Genomic DNA, 22,614 nt, shown 5'->3' on the forward strand with positions numbered 1-22,614 from the left:
GTCGCAAAGATCCATCTAGTCCAACAGCGCCGTAGCTATGTTCAAACTCTCCTTGATGATCCCGCTCCAACGCAGAGCATTTGTAGTGTTCCCATCCTCAAAGCTCTCAACCAGCCCGGGAAAAGTTGCACCTGCATAGCCAGTCCACCGGCCTGGAGCGAAGACCACATGTTTGAACCATGATCTGTTGTCCAATCCTCCTTGGTAGAGAAATTGACGCTCCAGCGTCTTGTACTTTGCATTGACTTTCCTCACCTCGTAATATAGCTTGACCTTCTTCCACCACTTCCACCAAGGCACACCTTCTCCCAACCGGTCTTTTAGCTCAGCTGTATACGAATCAAATCGCGCGGCTGCTTTTTGAAGCTTCGTCGTCGCCTTGTCCAGGTCATGGAAGTCAAAGCTTGCTGCTGTCGAATATTGTTCACTTCTTTTCTTCACGTCATTAAGATATTTCCCAAGGCCATCTGCATAGTCCTTTGCACTCAATGGCAAGACTGGGGTTTCGGACAGAGTAGCAGCCAACAGAGCCCATATCTTGGTGATGGTCACATGGTAGTGCCAGCCGTTGTCTCCGTAACTGTCCATCCAGTGGAAACTATCATAGTTGGAGTGGTAATGGTAAACAGCATCCTTTGGGCCGGCGCTGAACCCCAGGTCGAGGGATGGAATACCTGCAAAGTCTTGAAACGCAGTGAAGTCGCTACCGGAACCCATCGTGCGAATTGTGCCATCCCAGATATCCCCAACGGTCTGCCCTTTCGTTGTTTGATTCGGCGACTGAACGCTGCCTGTAACATTGTAGATGAGAGCGTTGAGCAAGGGCGATGCTGCTGCCTCGAAATGCTGACCTCGCGTTCCAACATCGACGTTCAGGTAAGCAACAGTGCTGGCCGAGAGCCAAGGCAGGAATTCTTCCACCCACTCTGTCGACCCCACAAGCCCGTATTCCTCGCCATCCCAACTAGCAAAGACAATGGTGCGGAAGGGCTTCCATCCGGCTTTGAGGGCTTCTCCGAATGACCGAATGACCTCGTTCAAAGCAGCCGAGCCAGAATTGGGATCTCCTGCGCCCCCAGCAATCCAGGCGTCTCGATGATTTCCAAGCACTATCACTTCATCCGGTATGGTTCCATTGATGATGCCAATCACATTCCACAACGGTGTAGTCACGTATTCTTGCTCGTTGACCAGATTGAGAACAACGGAGTCCGGTGTTGGCCCAATATTGTATTTGACACCTTTGTAACCAAGGCCGCCGCCTTGCCAATACTTATTAAATGAACTGGCATTGGGACCGTGTCCATTCAAGGCTTTGAGCAGAGGAAGTGCATCGGCGTATGAGATAGGAAGCGACGGGATCTTGGGCGTCGAATTGTGAGGGTCAACACGGGGCACTCCAGGCTTGGAAGGGTACCCAGGTGTTGTTGGGTCTCCGGGAAGGGTGCCTGCGACGCCTGTCAGCCGGTGTCAGTTTGCCAAATTTTGTCAAACGCACTTATATATTGCGTACTGCCTCTTTGTACACTGCTTGGATTCCTGGCAGGTCCTTCAGGGTATGGCTTGTATCCATTCTCTTCGGTGATCTCCCCATCCTCTTGAGGGTCTGAGTAGATAACTACCCCGACCATGCCCAACTCTTGGGCTCGTTTGACTTTGAGGCCACGGAAGACACCACCATATTTTGCCAGCGCTATCTTGCCTGAGAGGCTGATATTCGCAGCCACTAGATCTTCAAAGTCTTGAAAGGTGCCGCGGTTCACGTAGACATAAGGTGCGGTAACGTTACCGCTGGCCGAGTAGCCATGAAAGGTTGGGATGCGATCTTTCAAGGACGTCGTCGGATCTTCGGACAGGATATCTTCCTCCAAGCTGCATTCGTACTTGACTTTGTCCCCATGCAGCAGTGCCAGGCGGTGAGAGACTGGATAATTGATGTAGACGTCGTACGCCACAATTTCCGACTTGACACCAAACTCTTCCCATCTTTCTCGTGTCCAGATGGCCTGACTCAAGTTCTTGCCTGCAAGATGAGGACCAGCCGTGTAATATTCGCTCCAAGAACGGACTTTGTCCTCATCTGGGGTGCTTAACAGCAGCTCCTGGAGTTCTGTGAAGGTGATGCCTGTACTCTGTGGCCATGAATTGGGAAACGGTCTCGACCAGGGCAGGTAGGTTGACAGAGAGTCATGGCCACGGGGAAGGATCGCAATGGGCAGAAGAAAGCATATAACCAGCGCGATGAGACTGCTTCCGAGGGCAATGCTGCAGAAGCGGCGGAAGGTGTTGTGGGGGAATGGATGCCGCGGTCGTTTGCGGGTTACGCTGACGGTCGAGACGAGGGGTGTACGTTCGTCCATGGCATTCGCATGGTTCTTCATGGGTTTGCACGGCAGTGAATATGACCAAGGCAACAACACCTCATGAGGCTCTAGGATAGAATGGTAGAATGGTAGAATCGCAGCTTCAAATCCGTCGGCATTTGCCCGAGTGCGGAGACAACCAGGTCACAATCAATATGTCTGACGCAATAATCACTAAACGATTTGGAGAAGAGGTTGTTGCCGCCGTGAGGTCGCCCAAGAGGATCGCCAAAGCAGCGTCGCCAAGTGTTTATTGATTCTACACGTCGACCCTGTTTCCAGAAAAGTGGCACCGCTTGACATGACGCATATTGAAGGCACGACTTCGCAGTCAAGCTGGTTCACAACAGCGGAAGCCTCGACAGCAAGACACAAGCACTGCACAGTGACGCTGATGGCCCTCCCACAGGCCAAAAGTCAATGTTGTATGGCTGTGTGTCAACGACTCCGGAATGACAACAAGAATGGCATTCATTAACCTGATGAAGCTACATCGGTGGGACTGCGTTCTCAAACCTCGTTGCGATATTGGTGCCGTGCTCGAAGGAGCCAGTCCACCGTGATGATCAATATGAGGATTCCATAAACGGCGGAAACATAGTTCATGTCTAGAGAGTGTCAGATTTGACCCAAACGCAATTTTAGGGGTCTTACTGTCCGCTTCAACCGGCATCACTGTCGGGAAGGAGTACATTATGATGGCGAAAACGGTGAAGCACAAAAGGATGATATTCGACACCAGCCCAACTTTACCAAGCCAGAAAGGGCCGTGTCGGATGTTCTCTCTTCCCTTCAGAAGGAGGAGGGCGGTTGGGATGCAGTCTAACAACGGGTTCAGTATGGTTCACAAGTGGCCACATTCTAGGCAAGTCTTGCTTCGAGTATGGCGACCTTTATTGGAGTGGTTGGGCATGGAAACGTTGCTTACATGAAATATAAGGGAGCACAATGCAAGCAGAAATGATACTGAAAGCTGGTCAACGTCGTTCCTTTCCTTGGGCAATTGGCCGCTCACCTGTTTATGGCTGTGTATGATCCCAAATACAGACAACCAAGGAAGGCAACAATCACACAGCATACGAAATGAGCTCTGAGAGGTATCCCTAGCTTGTCGTTGACTTTGGAAAGATATCCTGAGAATGGTATCCCTTTGTCGCGCGCAAATGACCAGCAGAGTCGCGATTGCCAGGTGTGGCACGCGATTTGACAACCGATACCGGTGGCAATGACCAGTGCCTCTAGGGCAACGGCGCCACCTTTGTTCTCGAGCGCCTGAAAGAAGAGTTCCAAGATTGGGACATCTATGATTGTCAGGGAAGAACGCTACAGAAAGATCAAGAACTTACATGTAGCCGTGTCCACCATATCCTCGAAATTGCCGATGCTGAAGAACATCGAAATGGAAAACGTGAATGAGGTGATGAAGCCGATGACGACCGTACCAATAATGCCGATAGGTATGAGTTTCTCCGGCTGGTTGCATTCCTCGGCAATGTGGACCTATATCTCAGTCAGCTCTGGGGACTAAGGTATGTCCGACCCGACTCACCACTGTGTCAAGGCAAGAGAAACCCCAGTTTGGGTTGATCAATCCGACGATGAATGCAATCCCTGACGAGGACCAACCGGTGTTGTTGATGAATGTCGCAAACACGAATTTCGCATCTTGATGTGTCGGTGCCTTTGCTGGGACTGTGATCAGGATGACAGCGAAAGAAACCAGCGATGTGTACAGCGTTATGGTCGCAACCAGAGGCAGCATACGGCCATAGCAGTTGAAGAGGAAGGCGAAGATGTTCACCAATTGGTACGCCACAAACACGTGCCATGTTTGAATGACACTGATTCCATTAGCGTGTTGTGAGAGCCCAGAAGCATCAACTTACAAGTCAGGGTGCATCAGCTGATAGCAACCAACTAGTGCGAACCCAACTGTCAATGCGACGCTGGCAGAAGCAAAGACCGACCCAGCCCAAATGAACCAGCCCGTGATGTATGACAGCGACCTTGCCCACCGGGCCGGTGCCAACTGGCTCACCCAGTACGACTGCCCTGCAGCGTTTGGGTAAGCAGAGACCAGCTCTGACAGCGAAATCGCAATCCCCATGCCTGCGACAAAAAGCCCAATGGTCCCATAAATGAACAACATGGGGCCTTCGGAGTTGATGCCTGTCGCCATTCCAGCAGTGATTGCCCACCAGGAGTTGGTAAGCGAGAAGCCAAGTCCCAACACAGAAATCACCGAAAAGTTTCTTCGCAATTCTTGTTTGTACCCCATCTCAGCGAGTCTGGTCTCGTCATCATCGAGCCCTCCTTTTTCAATCGAGAAAATCTCGCCAGGTTGTATATGCTCCTGGACGGACATTTCGTCAGGAGAGCTCTTTGTCTTGGTCATCTGTTCCATTCTTCGAAACAATCTCGGGAGCACGTTCTTTGGTGAGTCAAACACCGGTATTTGACCATATCATGGGGGCCGCAAGTTTATACACGACAAAATAGTAGGGTATGGATTCTCTTCTTGCCCCCCTAAATCAATTGATTGCATCTCACGGACACACAGCGGCCTCAATTGTCCGCCCCTTCAACTTGCTCTGCTCCCAGGCTCAAAGCTTCCGTGCTAGCATTAGGGCGTTACGGGATCACGATAAGATAACGCGGGCGGCCACTCTTGCTAACCGGTTATGGCAAAACAGGTCGGCGCCTTATCGACGCAACCACCAATCTCGTATCATGGCGCCTACATCAAATCATTTTACCGGATGCAGAAAAGACACTCATCCAGCTCGTTCCCTATCTGTTTACCACAGTACCGATAGAGCATACGCCGTGAACTACAGTGTGGTCAGGACAAGTGTCGATATTAGATATGAGCAGCTCTCTCGCGAACGTTAGCATCGGATCCTGTCCAGGATATCATCGCAAGCAACCAGAAAGCCATGGCGATCGTTCACCTGACAAGCTTGTCGGTTGTGGCAGGTGCTGCTCTTATCCTTGGCTTCCTTTACAAGTTTGTAATTTATCCTACTTTCTTGTCACCACTTTCAAAGATCCCCACTGGTCACTGGTCAGCGCATTTCTTGCCCTTCTGGATCTTGCACCTTCGCCGCACCGACCAGGAGAATGTGACCATCCTCTGGCTTCATGAGGAGAAAGGGCCGATTTTGAGGTTGGGTCCGAACGAACTCAGCGTGAACGACTATGCAGAGGGTCTGAAGAAGATCTACCTGGGGGGCTGGATCAAGAATGACTTCTACGCGCATCGTTTCACAAACTATGAGTACGGTTTTCCTATGACTCGAGTGTTAGTCAGCTAACCGTTGAATCCAGGACTACGCCCATGTTCGCCATGGTCCACGGCAAAGAACATTCCGAGCGCAAACGTATGCTATCACACGTGTATTCCAAAACTCAGGTTCTGTCCTCAGCCACCACTCGAGCAACGACCGAGGCGATTTTATACGAACGACTGCTGCCTATATTTCAAAACAGCTCGGATACAGACTCTCCCGTCGAAGTCCTAGAACTGAACTATGCGTATGCAATGGATGCATTCATGGCCTTTCAATTCGGACTGTCCCTTGCAAGCAACTTCATTCAGGACGTTCAAAAACGCAAATGGTACCTCAATGACTTCTTCAGCCGACGGCCATACCTCTTCTACATCACCGAGACACCCAAGCTATTATCTCGTCTGGCGAAGGTGGGCGTCCACATCGTTCCACAGTGGGTTGATGCCGCTACCGATGCTCTGGAGTCATGGAATTTAGATATCTGCGACCGTGCCGAGCAACTGCTTGCCCAAGGCCGTGAGATCCCCGCCATCGACTATCCAGTCATCTACGCTCAGGAGCGTGCCGCCATGCGCAAATCTTATCCGGGGACGACCCGCCTGAACACCCCAAGGCCAGACCAATTCTATCCTTTTCGATATGAAATTGCTTCAGACATGTACGATCACAATGCCGCTGCTCACGAAACCAGCGGCGACACCTTGACGTACGTGTATTATGAGATGTCGCGAAACCCGGTGCTGCAGAAGCGTCTGCGTGACGAGCTGCTCACTTTGGATCCGCCTGTTGCCTTTCCATTGGCCGACCCTGGCGACATTACATTACCCGATTTCAAGGCTGTCGAAGGTCTCCCATTGCTTGACGCCATCCTAATGGAAACACTACGGCTATGGGTAGCCGTGCCGGGTGGACAGCCACGATTGTCACCTTACCCCAGTTGCTCAATTGCTGGTTATGATAACATTCCGCCAAACACCAAAGTACAATGCTACGCTTACGCTCTACATCGAAACCCGAAAGTGTATGAAGAACCCGAGGAGTGGAGACCAGAGCGGTGGCTTGATGCTTCTGCTGAAAAGCTGACCGAAATGCGCCGCTGGTTCTGGGCTTTTGGAAGTGGTGGCAGAATGTGCATCGGAAACAATATTGCTATGCATTGTGAGTCGGTCATGGTCCCCTAAACCCTGGCGTCACAGAAGAAAAGACGATGCTAACAAGGCTGTTCCAGCAATGAAAATGGCCATCGCCGGTATTTATACGAATTTCACATCGGAGATATATGAGCATGGAGATATGACCCTGGTCGATGGCTTCACGGCAGGTCCTAAAGGCAATAGGCTGAACTTGAAATTCCACCATGTATGACAGGAGTAGTATCAAGAATCTATCAGCACCGTCAAGAGAATGATGTCGATCTTCCCGGTTGATACAGTTGAACTCGAGAAGAGTAGCAGATACACCGGCAAGGCGTTCACGAATCCCAACGCGGCAGTTGTCAGGCTCTTTCTCGATTCATCTGAGTCCCAAACCTCCGTTTTGCCTTCTACCTAGTGTAGGCAGCAATATAGCGTTCACATGTTCGTTGAATCATACCGTGATGTACCGATCCCCAACCTCGTGGTCGGCAGGACACTGGAGAAAGACTTTTCGTCTGCATCGCAGAGCCTCACTTTACATACGTAACATGACCTACGGCGACGATGCATCAAACATGAATTACTTTCCACAACGGAGTCAGTCTTGTCACATTGTGGTGGAAAGAATACTATCAGTCCGTTTATTTGCATCATATAAAACTAAATGTCCAATCTCAGGCCACCAGGCTGGTTGCCGGTGCTGATGCCTACCTCTTCAAATGCTGGGACAGACATCGCTTTGGGCTCAATCTCTGGATCGAGCATCTCTTCATGCCGCATGCACAGCTCGTCGGCGAGTTCGCCAAAAACTTGCAATAGTCCTTGAGACTCGATCTCCTCCCAAACTTTGTAGTCGCGTTTCTGGCGGTCATCGTCAGCATTTACCATGCCGCAGCGATCTGGGGCGAAGATCATGAACGCGCGATTCTTGTCGAATCGCTCCCAGGGCTCGGTACCGTTTGCGAACTTTAACCATGCTGCACTCATTTGCTCCGAGACACGCTGGTGGCTAGCGGGCAGAATGTCCTTGAGCAAAGACCAGATATATACGTTGTCGAGCGAGTGGTGGGCGAGCCCTTTCCACTCATTGTCGAAAGGTGATGGGACGTCAAAGCGATACGCATACATCTGTGGATGAGCGCGGAGAGCAGACCAATGGACACTGAGGTACAGACCATCTGTTGTAAGTTTTTCGAGTTTGTAGAAGGTCCGGTTACGATCCATATCGTCGGTGATACCATACAAATCAAGCAGAGTTTGCGCTTTATCTTTGTCTTTCAGGAAGGTCTTGATCTTTGCGACCAGCGAGGGTGCATCGTAGGAACGGAAACCCTTGTTCCAGATCATACATTCGTTGGCGACATCACCAATCATAACACGTTTGCACCAAGATGGTGGAGCAAAGTCGGAGTAGCTAGAGTACGTCGGCATAGGACCGTTGATAAGAACGCCATCATCGCATGGGGAGATTGTGATGACTGGCGTCACGAAAACAGGAACCATGGCTATCGTAAGGTTGGACTCATCGATCTCAATGAGCTTCTGGAGTTGTTGTTGTGCCGGTAAGTCGGCTGGTATGTTCAGGTAGCGCAGTAGCTTGTCATAAATGACCTGATATTGAGCTTCGCTGAGCACGCCACAAAGAGGAAGGAGGCCCGACTGAATAATGGCCGCAGAGAACAGACGTTCGTCTCTCAGCATATGAACATTGCACGATACTTTGGGGGATGCGTTAGCCAGCACGATCAGAAACTGACACTACATTGGAAATGGGACACGCGTACCTCCTCCTGCACTCTGGCCAAATATTGTCACTTTATCCGGATCCCCTCCAAATGCAGTAATGTGCTGTTGAATCCATCGCAAGGCTTCGATTTGATCCCAAAGCCCGTAGTTGCCAACACCGCTTTCTCCATGCGCAGTGTTGTATTCGCGGATCTCCTTACTGGCCAAGAAGCCATAGACGCCGAGTCTGAAAGTCACCGAAATAACGATGGTGGGGATATCAAGGTCTTGTTGTGAGATTTGCGCCAGTCTTCTCCCATCATATATCCCCGCTGATCCAGCAGAATAGACGAAAGCTCCGCCATGGAAGAACACCATTACGGGATACTTGGGCCTACCCGCCGATTCTGAAGGCGGAGTCGGCACCGAAATGTTGATATTGAGACATTCGGTTGCAGACGTTGTAGGTTCTTTCACCCATGGCCTGGGCGGATTCGGTACGAAATAGAAGTCACGGGGTGGCTGAGGCGAAAAGGGACTGTGCGCCTCGAGTAAGAGAAGAGCTAGAAATAGTAAAGATCAAGCTTGCTTACTAGAGCTTTGTGCCATCCCATTTGCTGTCCGGCCATGGTGCATCAGCAGGCTGAGGACGTCGAAAACGTCCAGGCACCTTGCCATAGGGAATGCCGTAGTACTGGCACGTGGTGCCATCAAAGCACCAACCTTTCACAGTCCCCAGACGAGGCACTTCGAGGTCGACTGTAGCCCATTCTCGTGGTGCGACGGCAGACATGGCGGGTGGTGCGAGGTAATACTGTTCAACTTCGGAATGCAACTATACCTGAGCATACGAAGAATGCTTCGTACGAAGACTCAATTGCTTTGGGTGTCCTAAGTGCCATCGTCAAAGAGACCGGAGTATTTGGCGGCGATGCGCGTCAATGCCTCATCTGGCCAAAAGATCACCTGTCATTCCTTATCGGACAGGGCCAAAGCAGTGGCGACTTCTGCAAACCAAGTATCTTGTGGTGTTTTGTCAGAAAGGGTAAAAAGCTGTCAGGACAAATTGGCCTCGAGAAGCATCGGGTCTAGGCCGAAAGGTTTCGATTTCGAGCTAGTTTCTTGTGCAATTGTTTTACCTGATTAGGCATGGTTCGATGGATAGTTCTCTCTTTTAGGGGCCGAAATAACAAAGTCTAAAGCAACCATCAAGGCCAAATTGGGTTTCGTGCCTCATCCACGTTTCAGCCTTTGTGCCGTGTAGACGCCAAACCCGTATCCTCGGTTCCAATGGTCACTGTAGCACCCTTAGGGATCCAATAGATATCTCCAGCTGACGCCGTCGAAGCGTGCCCAGCATCGTCAGTAACGATAAAGCTTCCCTCCAAAACGATAAGGGTTTCATGGTACTTGTAGGTTGCTGTGAATGGATCGCCCTTGGTCATGCGGAAAAGACCACCGGAGATTGGCGCTTCGTCCTTGTCATCGGCACTGCAGTAGGGGTCAACATCTATTGCCACGTTGAAGTTCACAGTCTGGCGATACCTTCCAAAAACATCTCCCAGGTAGATATTGCCATTGCCTATGTTGAGCTGGGGGACCTTGAACTCGGTCTGAGCTCGCGCAAAATCCTGTAAAGCCGGCATTTCTCTTGACATGACTGTTCTTGCATTCACGTAGACGAAGAGGTTGTTGTTGTTGTTGTTGTTGTTATTGGGTGACTGCGTCACTAGTCAGTAGACTGCGCTTCAAGGAAGGCTTTTGTGATTCCTGATGCATTTCTTGATAAAAATTCCCTAAGCACATTGTACATTCTTACCTGAATGGCGTTTAGTGGTAAGTCAATCCAAATAGAGTAAACATCCAGCCTCGAGCGATATCAGGAAAAGAATCCGCAGCGTTAGAGTGGGTCCTGGCATTGTTGCTGCATTCCTTCCATCGAAATGATATCGGAAGGTGGGACGACATCTCAAGTTGTCTTTATCACTTCCAGCGACAATGGAGTACGCGAATCAGCTTTCCGATCACCATTCGCTATCCACGTTGGCATTGCATGCTGACAGCGCTTTCGAAGATGTCCAAGATGCGGCGCCTCCTCTGCACGTAGCCACTACTTTCAAGTATACACAAGATCCAGACTTGCTAGTTCCAGTACCACACAGGGACGTAGGTTTGATCCTTGGCTTCCTATGAATAGTGTTTACCATGCTGAACATACAAAGCAGACGGAATCCTCGGTTCAACATGATTATTACTATTCCAGAATCTCAGCACCGACCACGGAGCGTTTCGAGGCTCTCTTGACCTCTCTCCTTGGTGCGGATGCCGTAGCTTACCCATCGGGCCTGTGTGCTTTCCAGGCGGCGTTGATATTGCTCAATCCGCGGCGAGTTGCATTCAGACACGACCTTTATTTTGGTTGCCAGGGAGTCATCGACATTGTAGCGAAACTTTCGGGCCTTCAAAAGCTTTCACTTGAGTGCGATGCTGAACAATTGCAGACGGGCGACTTGATTGTCCTGGAGACTCCCCTAAGCCCCTCTGGGTATGCCTTGAACATTGCGAAATATGCAGAGAAAGCACACCGGCATGGGGCATGGCTTCTGGTGAGCAACACTCTTGCGCCACCGGGTCTTCAAGATCCTTTTGCACACGGCGCGGATCTCGTTATGCATGCCGGGTCGAAATACATTGGTGGGCATGCAGACATGCTGTGCGGCGTTCTTGCAACCAATAACAAGGACTGGAGCGCACAGCTACGAAAGGAGAGATCACTGATGGGCGCCGTCGTGGGCAATTTTGAGAGCTGGTTGGGAATTAGGAGTCTTCGGACACTACAAGTTAGAATAGAAAGGCAGACGCAAAGCGCACAGAAGCTGGTGACTTGGTTGGTCAACTCACTGAGTGGGCATGGCGAGGATTCACTGATCTTGAAGTCGGTTATCGCGGAGGTCGGACATACCAGTCTTCAAAAGGAGGATTTTGACTGGTTGTTAACCCAGATGCCGCGTGGATTTGGCCCCTTGTTTTCAATCACAATGAAGACCGAGAACATGGCCCGCCAGCTTCCCAGTAAGCTCAGGCTTTTCAGTCACCAGACCAGCTTTGGTGGCGTAGAGAGCTCGATAGAATGGAGAAAGATGAGTGACGTTCAGACGGACAGCAGGTTGCTGCGCGTCAGCATCGGGCTTGAAGATTGGGAGGATTTACGCCGGGATATCGTCTCGGGGATAATGCGCATGGAGTAATTGGACGTCAAGCCCGTCAGTTTAGGTACAAAGTGCGCCTTGTTCCGATGCTGCCACAATAACGTATCTAAGTTAAATATCTTAAGCTACGGTCGAAATTTGTCGCCTGGACAAAGGGTCTTTTGTGGCCAGGTACAGTACTGTGATCTGGGTTTCCCGCCTTCCGTGCCCCTCCAAAGGCGGGGCTTGCTAAGGCTAAGTTAGTAAGGCCAAGTACTACGTGTAGGCCTACCCTAGCCCCTAAGTTTAGGCTCTCTCCGATTTGACTTGCCAAGTGGCGCCGGTCATCATCTCGGGCATGATAGCAGATAAGGGTCCCTGAAATTCGAGAAGTTGGAACAGCCACATTTCTCCAGCCCAAGCTTCGCGGTGGACCATTTTCTCTTTCATTCGAATGCCTCACTTAAGTACTTTTTTCTCGAACACGAGAGTCATGTCGCCTGCACCCACGAATGACGCACGACCCGGCTGCAATGCATGCAAAAGCAAACGTGTAGGCTTATCATCCTTCGCCATTTGTCCTCGCTGACAGACCGTGTCGTAGCTCAAATGTGGGGAGGAACGACCGAATTGTTTGCGCTGTGTCCGTCGAGGTATTCCCTGCCCGGGCTACAACACTCCCTTAAAATGGTCGACGAAGCATGAGATGTTCGGCGACCGTACCAAAGGCTGGAAGGACGGCAGAGGAAGACGGAAGTTGAAGCTCACACCGCCCCTGGCCGACCAAAGGCAGCATTCAGAAGATGCACGTATCTCGGCTACTGACCAGGACTCGAATGACTTTTCTAGCCTTCTGGACCAAGCTGAAGACATGCACAATTCATACTTCTGGCCTGGGACAGCTGAAACAATCTACTGGCCGTTCGATCCGAGTCCTCGCGCGGAAGAAAGCGACTACAGCCAGCATGCTGGTGGTTATCTCGACCCACAGGCCACAGGACTATATGCACGCAATACTCAGCCAGTGTCTGGATCGAATGTGGCCTTTTCGGGGGAGCTACAAGTTCTGGATAATAACTGTACGGATCTATTTGTTGGGAGCGGACAAGCGGCGGTCGTCAATGTTGGTGATGCAGCCGAGCTCACGCAAACATTGGATGGCACACGCGGGCAAGCACGCACTGGAGACCTAAACCTCGCCGATTATCTGACCGTGCAAAGTCTTCAAGCACCTGACCAACAGGGTTTTGGTGATCCTGTGGCAGCGCCTCCGTCCAGTAGACTGGTGAGCCTTTTGCTCATCGGAGACGACGAAGACGCAAGGAGATTGCTAGCATTGAGCAAGACCTTGAACGATGACTCTTCTGTCCTTGTGGAATTCTACTTTAAGGACACGGCGCGACTGTTCTCGTGCTACGATGGGAACCTCAACCCTTTCCGCACCAATGTTTCGACTCTTTGGGCGTCATCTCCACTCATCTACCACAGCTTATCGAGTATGGCTGCAAGCAGTTTAGATCAGGATTTCCCACAATTCAGAGCCATGGGCCGCGAACACCGGAAACAGGCACTGGTGCTGTTGGAGAAGGAAAAAACAGTCAATGAGACAAGTCTTTTGGCTATGTTGATGCTCGGGGGAACTGCAAGCTGGCACGATCCACGGGATATTGGGACACCGTTCTTCAATAAGCTAGCCAAGTGTCTTGAGCGCATGGGAGAGAATGGACAGCTCAAACAGAACGCGAAGAATTTCCGCTTCTTCCAGGAAGCTATGATGTACTGGGAGATGTTGCTATCTTTTGTTGTAGATAGTGCAGATCTCAATCGGACTGGCGGATCGACTCTGATCGACGAACGAAGCGATGATGCGCGACAAGTTCCTCACCCGTGGACAGGAGTGGCAAGAGAAACACAGTATCTTGTACAAGAAGTGGGGAGACTCGTTCGACAACAACGAAAAAAGGCACATCTCCATCGATTCACGACGCAGGCCCATATCAGGCAAATGCAGAAAACCCTGTCTCATGCTGGGAATCTGGAGAGACAGCTGTTGGCTCTGTCTCATTCTGCTCCGAATGAGGACAATGTCGTGAATCCCGACGATCGTGAAACTCCGTTGTGGCACTTGTTGACGCTTGCGGAGGTCTACCGCCGCACAGGTCTCGTCCAGCTCTATCGTGTCTTCCCAGACCTCCTGTATGGAAAAGCCATTTTCGACGGCCTGCAGACAATCCTTGCTCATGAAGGTATTGCTTGCAAGAACGCTGGTGGAAGTGACGATGTTAGCGATGTCCCGCCAGCCCTCGCAAACGATTGGCTTTGTCGCTACACGATAGCAACGCTTGAACTCCTCAGGACCATCCCCATCGAGTCTGGGACCCGAGATTTCCAGCCCTTTTTGCTTGTGGCTCTTTGCAGCGAGTTACGGATCGAGTCCGACACTACACAGTCCCTGCCAGTAGGCAAGTCTCCAGCACTTGCAGACGCACAATTTCGTCGGGATGCCGACGTTATAACGCCTTGTATCGGCCAGCCCACTGCAGATGCTTTGGCTGCTGTCCGCGCTCGCGGGCTAATATTATCACGACTTAGGTCCTTCCTCCATGTTCTGCCCCCTCGACCAATCCATGTATGCATACAAATAGTCAAGACGAGCTGGGAAAAGATGGATGAAGCTGCAGTCCAACGAGCGATCAGGGTTCGAGCCGCGGCCGGCTCGCAAGATGTCAACTCGGATTTGTCAGACATCAACACTGTTGAATCTGAATCAGTTGAAGTTTGTGAGTATTGCGTCTTGTTTCTGGCCTCTCTTGTGCCAGCGAGTCGCGTAAAAGACATGCAGACAGGCCTTATAACTTCAGTGCTGACTTCTGATTCTACAGACTGGTTAGATGTGATGATGCAACACCGGTGGGAAACGACTATGGCTTAGAAGACAACAGCGCACCGGGTCGTGAGCAAGGATCCGTCCTGGCCCCCAGGTAAGACCGACAAAGCTATGAGATGCAGGAATCTATTGCTGCTGCGGCGTCAAAGACGGAAATGATTCGATTCCGCAGCTCCCGCCTCTACACACATCAACAGGTTTTTGCGCTGAAGGACTTGACGAACAAGTTATGGCATTGCAGCGACCCTCACAAGCTGCGCCTGGCATGAACCTCTTTGCGGAAGTCTACCGCAAGATCAATCGAAAATGGGTCTCCAGGCGGAAGGATTTGTGACGCGTATATGCCGCAGTTTCCTGCAGCGGGATCAATCCACTGCGAGTTGTCAATGTTCAAATGCCCGCGAGAACAATGCATCATAGAGCTTACCCAAAATAAATTGGGGAGGCCTCCCCACGACAACGTCCCTTTCTTGCAGACGCCGTCCACATCGTCCATGTTCAAGATTCCACCAAGGCCGAAATTCCATGCCTTGCTTTCAACGCCACCTCTGAACATAGCCCCTGTGGTGGGATCAAGAGCATGGACCAACAAGTGCTTCTCATCCTGAAGTTGCGGCTCAAACATCTTTCTTACTGTTTCTGGCCTAAGAAGCTGCCCATCGTTCTTGAGCAACGAAACCAGGACTTTCAAGTAATCGCTGGCAGAACTGTACAAACCACCTCCACCCAGGTCATCATGCGGATTACGCGAATAGTACGGCGGTGCTGGCACAAGTTCTCCCGAAGAAGCCCTCGCGGTTGTTGTACAGAGATGGCTGCGTATATGCTCGTTCTCTTCAGGGTGAAAGCCAGTTGAAGTCATGCCAAGAGGCCTCCAAATGTGCTGCCTCATGTACTCGCCCAAATGGATATCGTCGTTGACTCTTTCAACCATCTTTCCAGCCCAATCAATGGATACACTATAGGCCCACCCCTCGCCGGGTTCGTACAAGAGTGGCATTGAATAGCGTTTGGCCTATGAAACGGTCATGACGGTTTTCATGATGATTGAAAATCCAACCTACCAAGGGTTCAATGGAAGGACCAGGCTCCTCTCCACGCCATCGTCGCCATTTCGCCAGCTCGGGCGAGAGGAAATCATATCCCATGCCGCTCGAATGCGTGAGGAGTTGACGTAGGGCGATTGTGTTTGTGGATTTCGACAACTGTGGCTCACCACTTTCGTTGAAACCGGTGAGAATTTCGGACGTCTTCCATTCGGGGAGGATATTGGAAACATCTGTGTCGAGACTTAACAGGCCCTTTTCCACGCATTGCAAGGCCGCGATAGTGGTAAGGAGTTTTGTGCATGATGCAATCCAGAAGGTGGTATCGAGGGTCATCGAGCTTGCTTTGTCGGGTTCGATGGATGTTACGCCTTTTGCTTCAGCATGCGTGATCTTGCCTGACAGACCGTAAGCCATAATGCGACAAAAGGCCACAGAGATCGATTACCATATGCATCAGCCGCAATCATGACAGCCCCCGGAACCTTTTGGTCAGGTCCTGGTGCTGTTGCACGCTCCCATCGCTCGGTGAAGAGCATCGTTTGGATGTACCTAGTTTTCCTGGAAAATGAACTTGGATAGTGACGAAAACTCGCTCCGCAATTGACGCGCTCGACAAGAATGAGCCTATGTCGACCAGTAATCGACTGTTGAAGCAGATGCAAAGACACTGTTGCAGCCCCACGATTTCACTTCGTGACATACATTGAAGGGTCGCGATTATATGGTCACGAATAGTGATTCGCTTTGGTGGATGTTCATGTGCTTTGGCTTTATAAGCCAATATCCAACGATTGGTTGTCGTGATCAGGAACCTTGGTGGAGGCATCCCCTCATATTCAAGAGCCTCGGTTCATCACTTCCACCACTCTCCTTTGGTGTTGGCCTGGATTTTATGTTCGTTTCCAGTGCGGCCACAGATTGTTTGTCACGTTTGTCACATTTCTCGTGTTTCTCAAACCCCTGCGCATTTCACTGCAGGTCTGGTCTGCGCGTACGTAGGACGACAAGAGCTGGAAGGTTGCTGACATGATGTGCAGCACATTGCATAACGGCAAAGAGAGCCAGTCCAGTTATCCAGCGTTCGACTGTACTTCTGCTTTACAAGTGGACAGTGGCCCTCGTTAGGCGACCCAGCGCTCAGCCACAGACGTCATGGAATCAACATGGAGATGATATCACAGGCAACGCTACCAATATCACGAACTCCATTATTTTGGCCTTTAAATTGTGCAAGTTGCACCTAAAAATGTGGAACACAGACCAGCAGGTTTAGAGGCATCAAGCATCAACAAGAGACGTACCTTCGAATTAGTCTCCCTTGGCATTTGTTCTACCGTTCTGATCACAGTCATAACGATGTCTGACACGACAGAGCTGGGCCCCGCAGAGCTTGACGAGAAGAGCACTCGTAGCAATGAGGAGAGCGCGAAAGTCGTCAAGGATGATGACCTCGAAAGACAAGAAATGATGAAAGAGGGTGAAGTCGCGACTCAGGATGCAGAGGCAGCGAGGCGCGAATGGATCCGAACCGCCCCTGAGTCTCCGCGCAACTGGCCGCTATGGAGAAAATGTGAGGTCCCCAGCTCTTTAACAGGCATTGTTGCTACTGCACGGTATTCATCTCTATCTGTACACGCTGGCTGGTTCGTCCGGCTGAACCGGCACCTTTGGGCTTCAACCTGAGCATAGTCGTATGCTTGTATGTTTGAAGAATGCACGCGGTTAACGTTGTACATTGAGAAGGATCTTACCCAGAGATTTTACTGACTTTAGTAAATGATAGGGTGGGTCATCTCTGGCCTAATCTTCTATACGGTCATTGTTTTTATATGCAACACCGGCTTCGTCACAGATCAAGCCGAGGACCAGTTCAAAGTCAATACCGAGCTCTCCGTAATGGGACAGAGCTTCTTCATACTGGGAATCGCCATAGGACCCATGTTCCTGGCACCCCTGAGTGAAGTGCATGGACGTCAGCCAGTCTACACAACTGGCATACTCCTCTTTTCGATTCTGCAAATACCAGCCGCTCTTTCGCCCACATATGCGGGCTTGATTACTGCCAGATTTCTCGCAGGTTGCTTTGCTGGTATACCATTATCGAACGTTGGGGCCAGTGCTTCGGACCTATTTACGACCTCTCACACAGCCTGGCCGATAATGCTGTTTTCCTTCTGCTCACAAGTCGTTGGCCCTTGTCTCGGGCCGGTGATTGGTTCAACCATTTACGTGAGGACTAATAGCCTCAGATGGCTGTACTGGACAACATTGATAGCCGGGATGTTGAATTTTGTAAGTTTCTCGACCCATTCGTCCGTTTTGCGTCGAAGCATTGCGTTGCATAACTGAAAGGGATCTCACTCATTTGTTAACCACAGGTTTGGTCATTGACATTTGGCGAGACGCTCCATGATAAAGTCTATGCAAGACATACTGGCATCAAGCAGAAGAAGTCCGCAACAGCCTACGTAGGCCGCGAGCTAGGCCGCGCGGCCATCTTTCTTTGCACCGAGCCCATTGTCATGGCCCTGGCTCTTACAACGACATTTCTTTTCGGGTAAGTGCAACCTCAAGATTGCATGTCTTCCCTGACACCTTTTCCCAATCGCCGTACTAATCCAAAGCTACCATTTGCCAATCAGCATACATGTTCCACTGTAGAGATGCTAATGAGTATTATATCACAGTTTAATCTTCATCTACCTTCAAGGGTACACATTCGTTTACGAGGACCACTTCAATCTCAGTACGGTGCCGGAAGGAGCCATGTTCCTAGTCTCCATCCTTGGCGGCTTTGTCGCTTTCGCCACACAACCAGTGCAGAATTACCTTTATAGGCGATCTGCCGCTTCCACAAGCACGGGAAAACCTCGTCCGGAAGCACGCTTGTATACTGCCTGCTTTGCCGTGTGGATCATGCTAATATCGATATTCTGGTTCGCGTTCACAGCCTCGAATAACAAGTCGTACCAGATCCCCATGTGGTCAGGGTTCCTCTTCGGCTACGCGGAGGTCGCCATTTATACCGGATTGTGGCAATATGGTACGGACGCCTATGGTGAGAACGCAGGCTCGGCGTTGGCTGCCATCAATCTGCCAGCCAATACGGCCGCCTGTGGTTTGGCGCATGCAGCTTTACCATTCTTCAACAATGTTGGAAACAGATGGACGCTAGGTATCTTGGGCTTCACTTGTGTATTGTACCTGGCGGTACCGCCGCTGCTGGTATACTTTGGCCAATGGCTAAGGAAGAGGAGCCCGTATGCACTAAGTCGCGAAGGTGGTGGAGCAGACGAGTGAACTGATTATGATGACAAGCAAGGATATGGAGCGCTCGGCAGAGTACGAGTAGCGATCAGTGTATGAAGTCATAGGCGTCGATATTCGGCACGTGGTCAATTATGAGAGTGCTTCGTTGTTGAAGGTTTGGTGGCTGACAAGCTTGCCGAGAGTGCCGATCTAGCGACAAGTAGTGTGAGTATCGGTGCTTTTGAACCGGCGTCTGCACCTCTCATTGGGTTGTAATGATCTCTTGAAGGACAAGATGCCGTGAGTCATTCGCTTCTCTCAACCATACGACCATGGAATCAATGGTTGCAAGCCCATGCAACGCGGGTTAACCTTGTCTTGGTGCTCCACCTCCCCAGCCCAAACCCCAAGCCATGCGCCATTCTTCTGGCGTGATCGACAGTGACACCCCAGCTTTCAATTGTTGCGTCATAGGGAATCACTCAATGACAACTATATTTTACGCCCTGTTGGCGAACCATTAATTTACTCAACCTTTCACACCTACACCGGGCGAGGTTTGCCCCCAGTAAATCACCATGGCTCCGCGAACGTCTGCAATGACCGTGCACTTCGACCAGTACAATCCCAATTCAGAGAAAGGAACTGATACTCGAGCTTCTCTTGCTTCACTCGACTATTCTCCTCTTCGTCGCCTAACATGGAGATCTGTTCTCATGGGTGTCCTTGTCTCCATGGGCGGACTGATGTGAGCAACATGATTCTCCTCTCCTCCCTTAAGAGACTCGCAATATTGATGGATCGTACAGTTTCGGTTATGACACTGGCCAGATCTCCGGCTTTCTCGAGATGCCAGACTTTTTGAGCCGGTTTGGTCAAACAAAAGACGGCAAACCTTCCTTCAGCAATGTGAGGTCTGGTCTCATAGTGGGACTTGTAGGCATACTCCGCAACATTGCACTGCGAATTTGCTGATTGTCTTCAGTTGTCGATCGGCACGCTCTTGGGGGCCTTGCTTGCGGCTCCCCTCGCTGACCGCATCGGACGCCGCCTGTCCATTTCCTTTTGGTGTCTGATCGTTGCCCTAGGCTTCATTGTTCAGATTGCCGCGAGCACAGCTTGGTATCAAATTATGGTTGGGAGATTTGTCTCGGGCTTCGGTGTTGGCGCCCTGAGTCTTCTTGTCCCGATGTATCAAGCGGAGACCGCACCACCATGGATCCGCGGAGCGTTGGTCTGCACATATCAACTATTCATCACCCTGGGAATTTTCCTGGCTGCATGCTTCAACTTTGGGACCTATACTTATCAGCAAAACAACTCTGCATCGTGGCGCATTGTTCTCGGTCTCGGCTGGCTCTGGACCATCATACTTGGTGTTGGCATCTTATTCTTCCCGGAGACTCCCAGATATGATTACCGACAAGGACGGAAGGAGATAGCAAAACAAACTCTGATGAAGGTCTATGGTGCTCCTGCTCACCATTATAGTATCCATGTGCAAATGGAGGAGATCGAGAACAAACTCCGCGCAGAAGTCACAACCACAGGTAATCCGGTCAAACAGTTCGTCGGCATGTTCAAGGCCCCACGCATGTCCTATCGGATATGGCTTGGAATGTCGCTCCAGATGTTTCAGCAACTGACTGGGGCAAACTACTTCTTCTACTACGGTACGACCATCTTCAAGTCCGTCCAGATCAGTTCTTTCGTCACACAGATGATTCTCAATGGAATCAACTTCGGAGTCACGTTTATCGGTCTGTACTTGGTCGAACACTACGGCCGAAGGAGGTCTTTGATCGCTGGGGCCATCTGGATGTTCGTGTGTTTCATGATATTCGCCTCGGTGGGCCATTTTGTCTTGGACCTCAATGATCCCACGAGTACCCCTAAGGCAGGCGTTGCTCTCATCGTCTTTGCTTGTTTGTTCATTTTAGGTTACGCCACAACCTGGTAAGAGCCCCAAACTCAAAAGACTCTGGCATTGATGCAGCTTTCTAACGATTTCCACGATAGGGGGCCGATGGTCTGGACAATCCAAGCCGAGATTTTCCCTTCGAAATACCGAGCGAAGGCAATGTCTCTTTCCACCGCCAGCAACTGGACCTGGAACTTCCTCATCGCTTTCTTCACTCCCTTTATTACTGGGGCCATCGACTTCCGCTATGGCTATGTCTTCGCAGCATGTAACGTCACCGCCGGTATTCTTGTCTACTTTTTCGTCGTTGAAGGCCAGGGCCGAACACTTGAGGAGATTGATACGATGTACATTGAGCACGTCGATCCACGGAAAAGCGCTAAGTGGGTGCCGCCTCCGGCGGCTGAGATGGCAAGGATTCAAAGGGAAGCCGGCACTGCTGAATTGCCTCAAACAGGCCGAGGTATCTACAGCGGTGAGACCGAACGAAATGACATTGGAGGTAACAACAGCAAGGTGGCGGAGCAGCATGAATATGCCTGAGTAAATGGGTGATCATATCTGGCGTTCACGGGGAGATCGCAGTTGAAACTCAGGATGCTTATGATGGAAAACCTCGGCTAATCGTCGTGTGTCTCCTGCCCACTTGAAGGCAACTATCTATTCCTCAGCATAGTCCGGAACGGGATGTACTGATATTGTGAGAATACATGAAAGTCCCCATACGTTATTTGCAAGGTGTTGTAACGGACTATTGAACGGGTTTGAACAGGCTTCGCCATGCATTTTAGAGACAAAATGATTTATTGTTTCCCTATGACATCTGAAGTATGTACCACTGGTTTCCCTTCTTAGCAATTGACCTCGAAAAAGGGGCATAACATGAGGAATCGCTTCTCATGAGAGACGGAACCCAATGTTGGGATGGGAGTAGCCCACGGTCAGGGCAGTCTATGCATCACGTATGCTGGCGGATGTTGAGTTCCGGCCGATGGGCGACTGAGAAATGGAAGCACGGGACAAATGCCAAAGAAATCGCCAGTCATTTAGCTGAGAAATCGAGCGGAATGACGGGCGATCATTTCACAGTTCTCGCTGTGTCTTTCGAATGACACGACCTTGACAACCTACGAGATCAAACGACCGCCAGGTGCGGAATGCCTCTTGGCAAGATAACAGAATTGTGCTTCTTGTCTCCTGCTTCCACCCTTCCGCTAATGATGCAAGCAGCACGTTCCTGCAAACGAGACTCTTCTGGTCAGACGATCGTCTCGTATCGATCTGTACATCGAAGGCGAGGATTAATGTTTCCCGGCATCAGCTTATGAGACGATAACCGGCTTCATTCATCCACGGTGTGCGAACCAATCTTAGATCTCGACGGATCTGCTTCATATCATTGCAACCACCTCCAGATCACTTTCGACTGCTCCATGCGCTGCTTATCCCCGTCTCCTGTCGCATCGTCCACGTAGTGTTGCCACCAACGAAGGGATGAGCTTGGAAAAAAGGTGGATTTGGATGTACACGACCTGGAAGATACTGAAGGTCGACGCCATTTGGTTCTACTCGCAGACGCCGCCGTATCCTTCGGGTCCAGTGTGCTGGTCCCTCCTCAATTTACAAGTGAATCAGCAACATCAAGGTTACCGCCGCTCGGGACTCAGTGTTCAGCATTATGACATTTGAATGCAAATCGTGGGAATCACCGTTGCCCAGCTGCTCTATGTGAAAACCAAGTCTCTTTCCGATGACTATCCTTGCCCCCCTTCGTTTTGTGCTTGGCTCCCGTTCTGCTCATGCTAC

General features: G+C 50.7%; 10 protein-coding genes across 10 annotated transcripts; 5 read left to right on the forward strand and 5 right to left on the reverse strand.

Moving 5' to 3' along the window:
- Positions 1–15: 15 nt before the first annotated feature.
- Positions 16–2,360, reverse strand: EDD37DRAFT_569752 (glutamate carboxypeptidase II; the record flags this gene model as incomplete). The annotated part of the gene is made up of 2 exons (XM_062814240.1): positions 16–1,448; positions 1,499–2,360. The coding sequence occupies 2 exons, from the start codon at positions 2,358–2,360 to the stop codon at positions 16–18; spliced, it is 2,295 nt and encodes a 764-aa protein (XP_062666314.1).
- Positions 2,361–2,873: 513 nt separating this feature from the next.
- Positions 2,874–4,728, reverse strand: EDD37DRAFT_569666 (amino acid/polyamine transporter I; the record flags this gene model as incomplete). Its single annotated transcript, XM_062814235.1, has 7 exons — positions 2,874–2,971; positions 3,018–3,185; positions 3,292–3,329; positions 3,379–3,664; positions 3,710–3,863; positions 3,913–4,204; positions 4,250–4,728. 7 exons carry the CDS (start codon positions 4,726–4,728, stop codon positions 2,874–2,876), a joined length of 1,515 nt encoding a protein of 504 aa, XP_062666315.1.
- Positions 4,729–5,162: 434 nt separating this feature from the next.
- Positions 5,163–6,946, forward strand: EDD37DRAFT_180355 (cytochrome P450). The gene is made up of 2 exons (XM_062809953.1): positions 5,163–5,640; positions 5,691–6,946. The coding sequence occupies exons 1-2, from the start codon at positions 5,300–5,302 to the stop codon at positions 6,832–6,834; spliced, it is 1,485 nt and encodes a 494-aa protein (XP_062666316.1). The 5' UTR covers positions 5,163–5,299; the 3' UTR covers positions 6,835–6,946.
- Positions 6,947–7,418: 472 nt separating this feature from the next.
- Positions 7,419–9,550, reverse strand: EDD37DRAFT_583078 (Alpha/Beta hydrolase protein). The gene is made up of 3 exons (XM_062814428.1): positions 9,108–9,550; positions 8,574–9,052; positions 7,419–8,507 (listed from the first exon to the last, which is right to left on the reverse strand). Exons 1-3 carry the CDS (start codon positions 9,305–9,307, stop codon positions 7,450–7,452), a joined length of 1,737 nt encoding a protein of 578 aa, XP_062666317.1. The 5' UTR covers positions 9,308–9,550; the 3' UTR covers positions 7,419–7,449.
- An 85-nt stretch (positions 9,551–9,635) lies between these two features.
- On the reverse strand, positions 9,636–10,172 carry EDD37DRAFT_674650 (uncharacterized protein; the record flags this gene model as incomplete). The annotated part of the gene is made up of 1 exon (XM_062819514.1): positions 9,636–10,172. The coding sequence occupies one exon, from the start codon at positions 10,170–10,172 to the stop codon at positions 9,759–9,761; it is 414 nt and encodes a 137-aa protein (XP_062666318.1). The 3' UTR covers positions 9,636–9,758.
- Positions 10,173–10,512: 340 nt separating this feature from the next.
- On the forward strand, positions 10,513–11,762 carry EDD37DRAFT_674654 (cystathionine beta-lyase; the record flags this gene model as incomplete). Its single annotated transcript, XM_062819515.1, has 2 exons — positions 10,513–10,680; positions 10,740–11,762. The coding sequence occupies 2 exons, from the start codon at positions 10,513–10,515 to the stop codon at positions 11,760–11,762; spliced, it is 1,191 nt and encodes a 396-aa protein (XP_062666319.1).
- Positions 11,763–11,902: 140 nt separating this feature from the next.
- On the forward strand, positions 11,903–14,735 carry EDD37DRAFT_180380 (fungal-specific transcription factor domain-containing protein). Its single transcript, XM_062809954.1, has 4 exons — positions 11,903–12,255; positions 12,307–12,872; positions 12,924–14,482; positions 14,585–14,735. The coding sequence occupies exons 1-4, from the start codon at positions 12,157–12,159 to the stop codon at positions 14,632–14,634; spliced, it is 2,274 nt and encodes a 757-aa protein (XP_062666320.1). The 5' UTR covers positions 11,903–12,156; the 3' UTR covers positions 14,635–14,735.
- EDD37DRAFT_180434 (putative penicillin-binding protein) lies at positions 14,736–16,266 on the reverse strand. The gene is made up of 4 exons (XM_062809955.1): positions 16,084–16,266; positions 15,654–16,033; positions 15,017–15,604; positions 14,736–14,962 (listed from the first exon to the last, which is right to left on the reverse strand). Exons 1-4 carry the CDS (start codon positions 16,172–16,174, stop codon positions 14,837–14,839), a joined length of 1,185 nt encoding a protein of 394 aa, XP_062666321.1. The 5' UTR covers positions 16,175–16,266; the 3' UTR covers positions 14,736–14,836.
- A 588-nt stretch (positions 16,267–16,854) lies between these two features.
- On the forward strand, positions 16,855–19,126 carry EDD37DRAFT_641420 (major facilitator superfamily domain-containing protein). Its single transcript, XM_062817306.1, has 4 exons — positions 16,855–17,208; positions 17,422–17,930; positions 18,017–18,195; positions 18,326–19,126. The coding sequence occupies exons 1-4, from the start codon at positions 16,995–16,997 to the stop codon at positions 18,936–18,938; spliced, it is 1,515 nt and encodes a 504-aa protein (XP_062666322.1). The 5' UTR covers positions 16,855–16,994; the 3' UTR covers positions 18,939–19,126.
- A 192-nt stretch (positions 19,127–19,318) lies between these two features.
- Positions 19,319–21,677, forward strand: EDD37DRAFT_641423 (general substrate transporter). The gene is made up of 4 exons (XM_062817307.1): positions 19,319–19,635; positions 19,697–19,823; positions 19,873–20,843; positions 20,907–21,677. The coding sequence occupies exons 1-4, from the start codon at positions 19,466–19,468 to the stop codon at positions 21,349–21,351; spliced, it is 1,713 nt and encodes a 570-aa protein (XP_062666323.1). The 5' UTR covers positions 19,319–19,465; the 3' UTR covers positions 21,352–21,677.
- The last annotated feature ends 937 nt before the right edge of the window (positions 21,678–22,614 follow it).

This window comes from Exophiala viscosa (genome assembly GCF_022695815.1).
Source record: "Exophiala viscosa unplaced genomic scaffold EDD37scaffold_13, whole genome shotgun sequence".
Classification (NCBI taxonomy): Eukaryota; Fungi; Ascomycota; class Eurotiomycetes; order Chaetothyriales; family Herpotrichiellaceae; genus Exophiala; species Exophiala viscosa.

What these genes read in the sequence shown, in the direction of transcription:
- EDD37DRAFT_180355 (XM_062809953.1), top strand. Translation starts at nt 5,300, where the DNA reads ATGGCGATCGTTCACCTGACAAGCTTGTCGGTTGTGGCAGGTGCTGCT. An exon ending in CATCGTTTCACAAACTATGA is followed by an intron (nt 5,641 to 5,690) that starts GTACGGTTTTCC and finishes CGTTGAATCCAG; the next exon opens with GACTACGCCCATGTTCGCCA.
- EDD37DRAFT_583078 (XM_062814428.1), bottom strand. Translation starts at nt 9,307, where the DNA reads ATGTCTGCCGTCGCACCACGAGAATGGGCTACAGTCGACCTCGAAGTG. An exon ending in TGGGATGGCACAAAGCTCTA is followed by an intron (nt 9,053 to 9,107) that starts GTAAGCAAGCTT and finishes CGAGGCGCACAG; the next exon opens with TCCCTTTTCGCCTCAGCCAC. An exon ending in TGGCCAGAGTGCAGGAGGAG is followed by an intron (nt 8,508 to 8,573) that starts GTACGCGTGTCC and finishes CATCCCCCAAAG; the next exon opens with TATCGTGCAATGTTCATATG.
- EDD37DRAFT_180380 (XM_062809954.1), top strand. Translation starts at nt 12,157, where the DNA reads ATGCCTCACTTAAGTACTTTTTTCTCGAACACGAGAGTCATGTCGCCT. An exon ending in ATGCATGCAAAAGCAAACGT is followed by an intron (nt 12,256 to 12,306) that starts GTAGGCTTATCA and finishes ACCGTGTCGTAG; the next exon opens with CTCAAATGTGGGGAGGAACG. An exon ending in ACATTGGATGGCACACGCGG is followed by an intron (nt 12,873 to 12,923) that starts GCAAGCACGCAC and finishes GACCGTGCAAAG; the next exon opens with TCTTCAAGCACCTGACCAAC.
- EDD37DRAFT_180434 (XM_062809955.1), bottom strand. Translation starts at nt 16,174, where the DNA reads ATGCTCTTCACCGAGCGATGGGAGCGTGCAACAGCACCAGGACCTGAC. An exon ending in GATTGCGGCTGATGCATATG is followed by an intron (nt 16,034 to 16,083) that starts GTAATCGATCTC and finishes ACGGTCTGTCAG; the next exon opens with GCAAGATCACGCATGCTGAA. An exon ending in GCCTCCCCAATTTATTTTGG is followed by an intron (nt 14,963 to 15,016) that starts GTAAGCTCTATG and finishes GACAACTCGCAG; the next exon opens with TGGATTGATCCCGCTGCAGG.
- EDD37DRAFT_641420 (XM_062817306.1), top strand. Translation starts at nt 16,995, where the DNA reads ATGTCTGACACGACAGAGCTGGGCCCCGCAGAGCTTGACGAGAAGAGC. An exon ending in TAGCCGGGATGTTGAATTTT is followed by an intron (nt 17,931 to 18,016) that starts GTAAGTTTCTCG and finishes TGTTAACCACAG; the next exon opens with GTTTGGTCATTGACATTTGG. An exon ending in ACAACGACATTTCTTTTCGG is followed by an intron (nt 18,196 to 18,325) that starts GTAAGTGCAACC and finishes ATTATATCACAG; the next exon opens with TTTAATCTTCATCTACCTTC.
- EDD37DRAFT_641423 (XM_062817307.1), top strand. Translation starts at nt 19,466, where the DNA reads ATGGCTCCGCGAACGTCTGCAATGACCGTGCACTTCGACCAGTACAAT. An exon ending in CTGGTCTCATAGTGGGACTT is followed by an intron (nt 19,824 to 19,872) that starts GTAGGCATACTC and finishes GATTGTCTTCAG; the next exon opens with TTGTCGATCGGCACGCTCTT. An exon ending in TTAGGTTACGCCACAACCTG is followed by an intron (nt 20,844 to 20,906) that starts GTAAGAGCCCCA and finishes TTTCCACGATAG; the next exon opens with GGGGCCGATGGTCTGGACAA.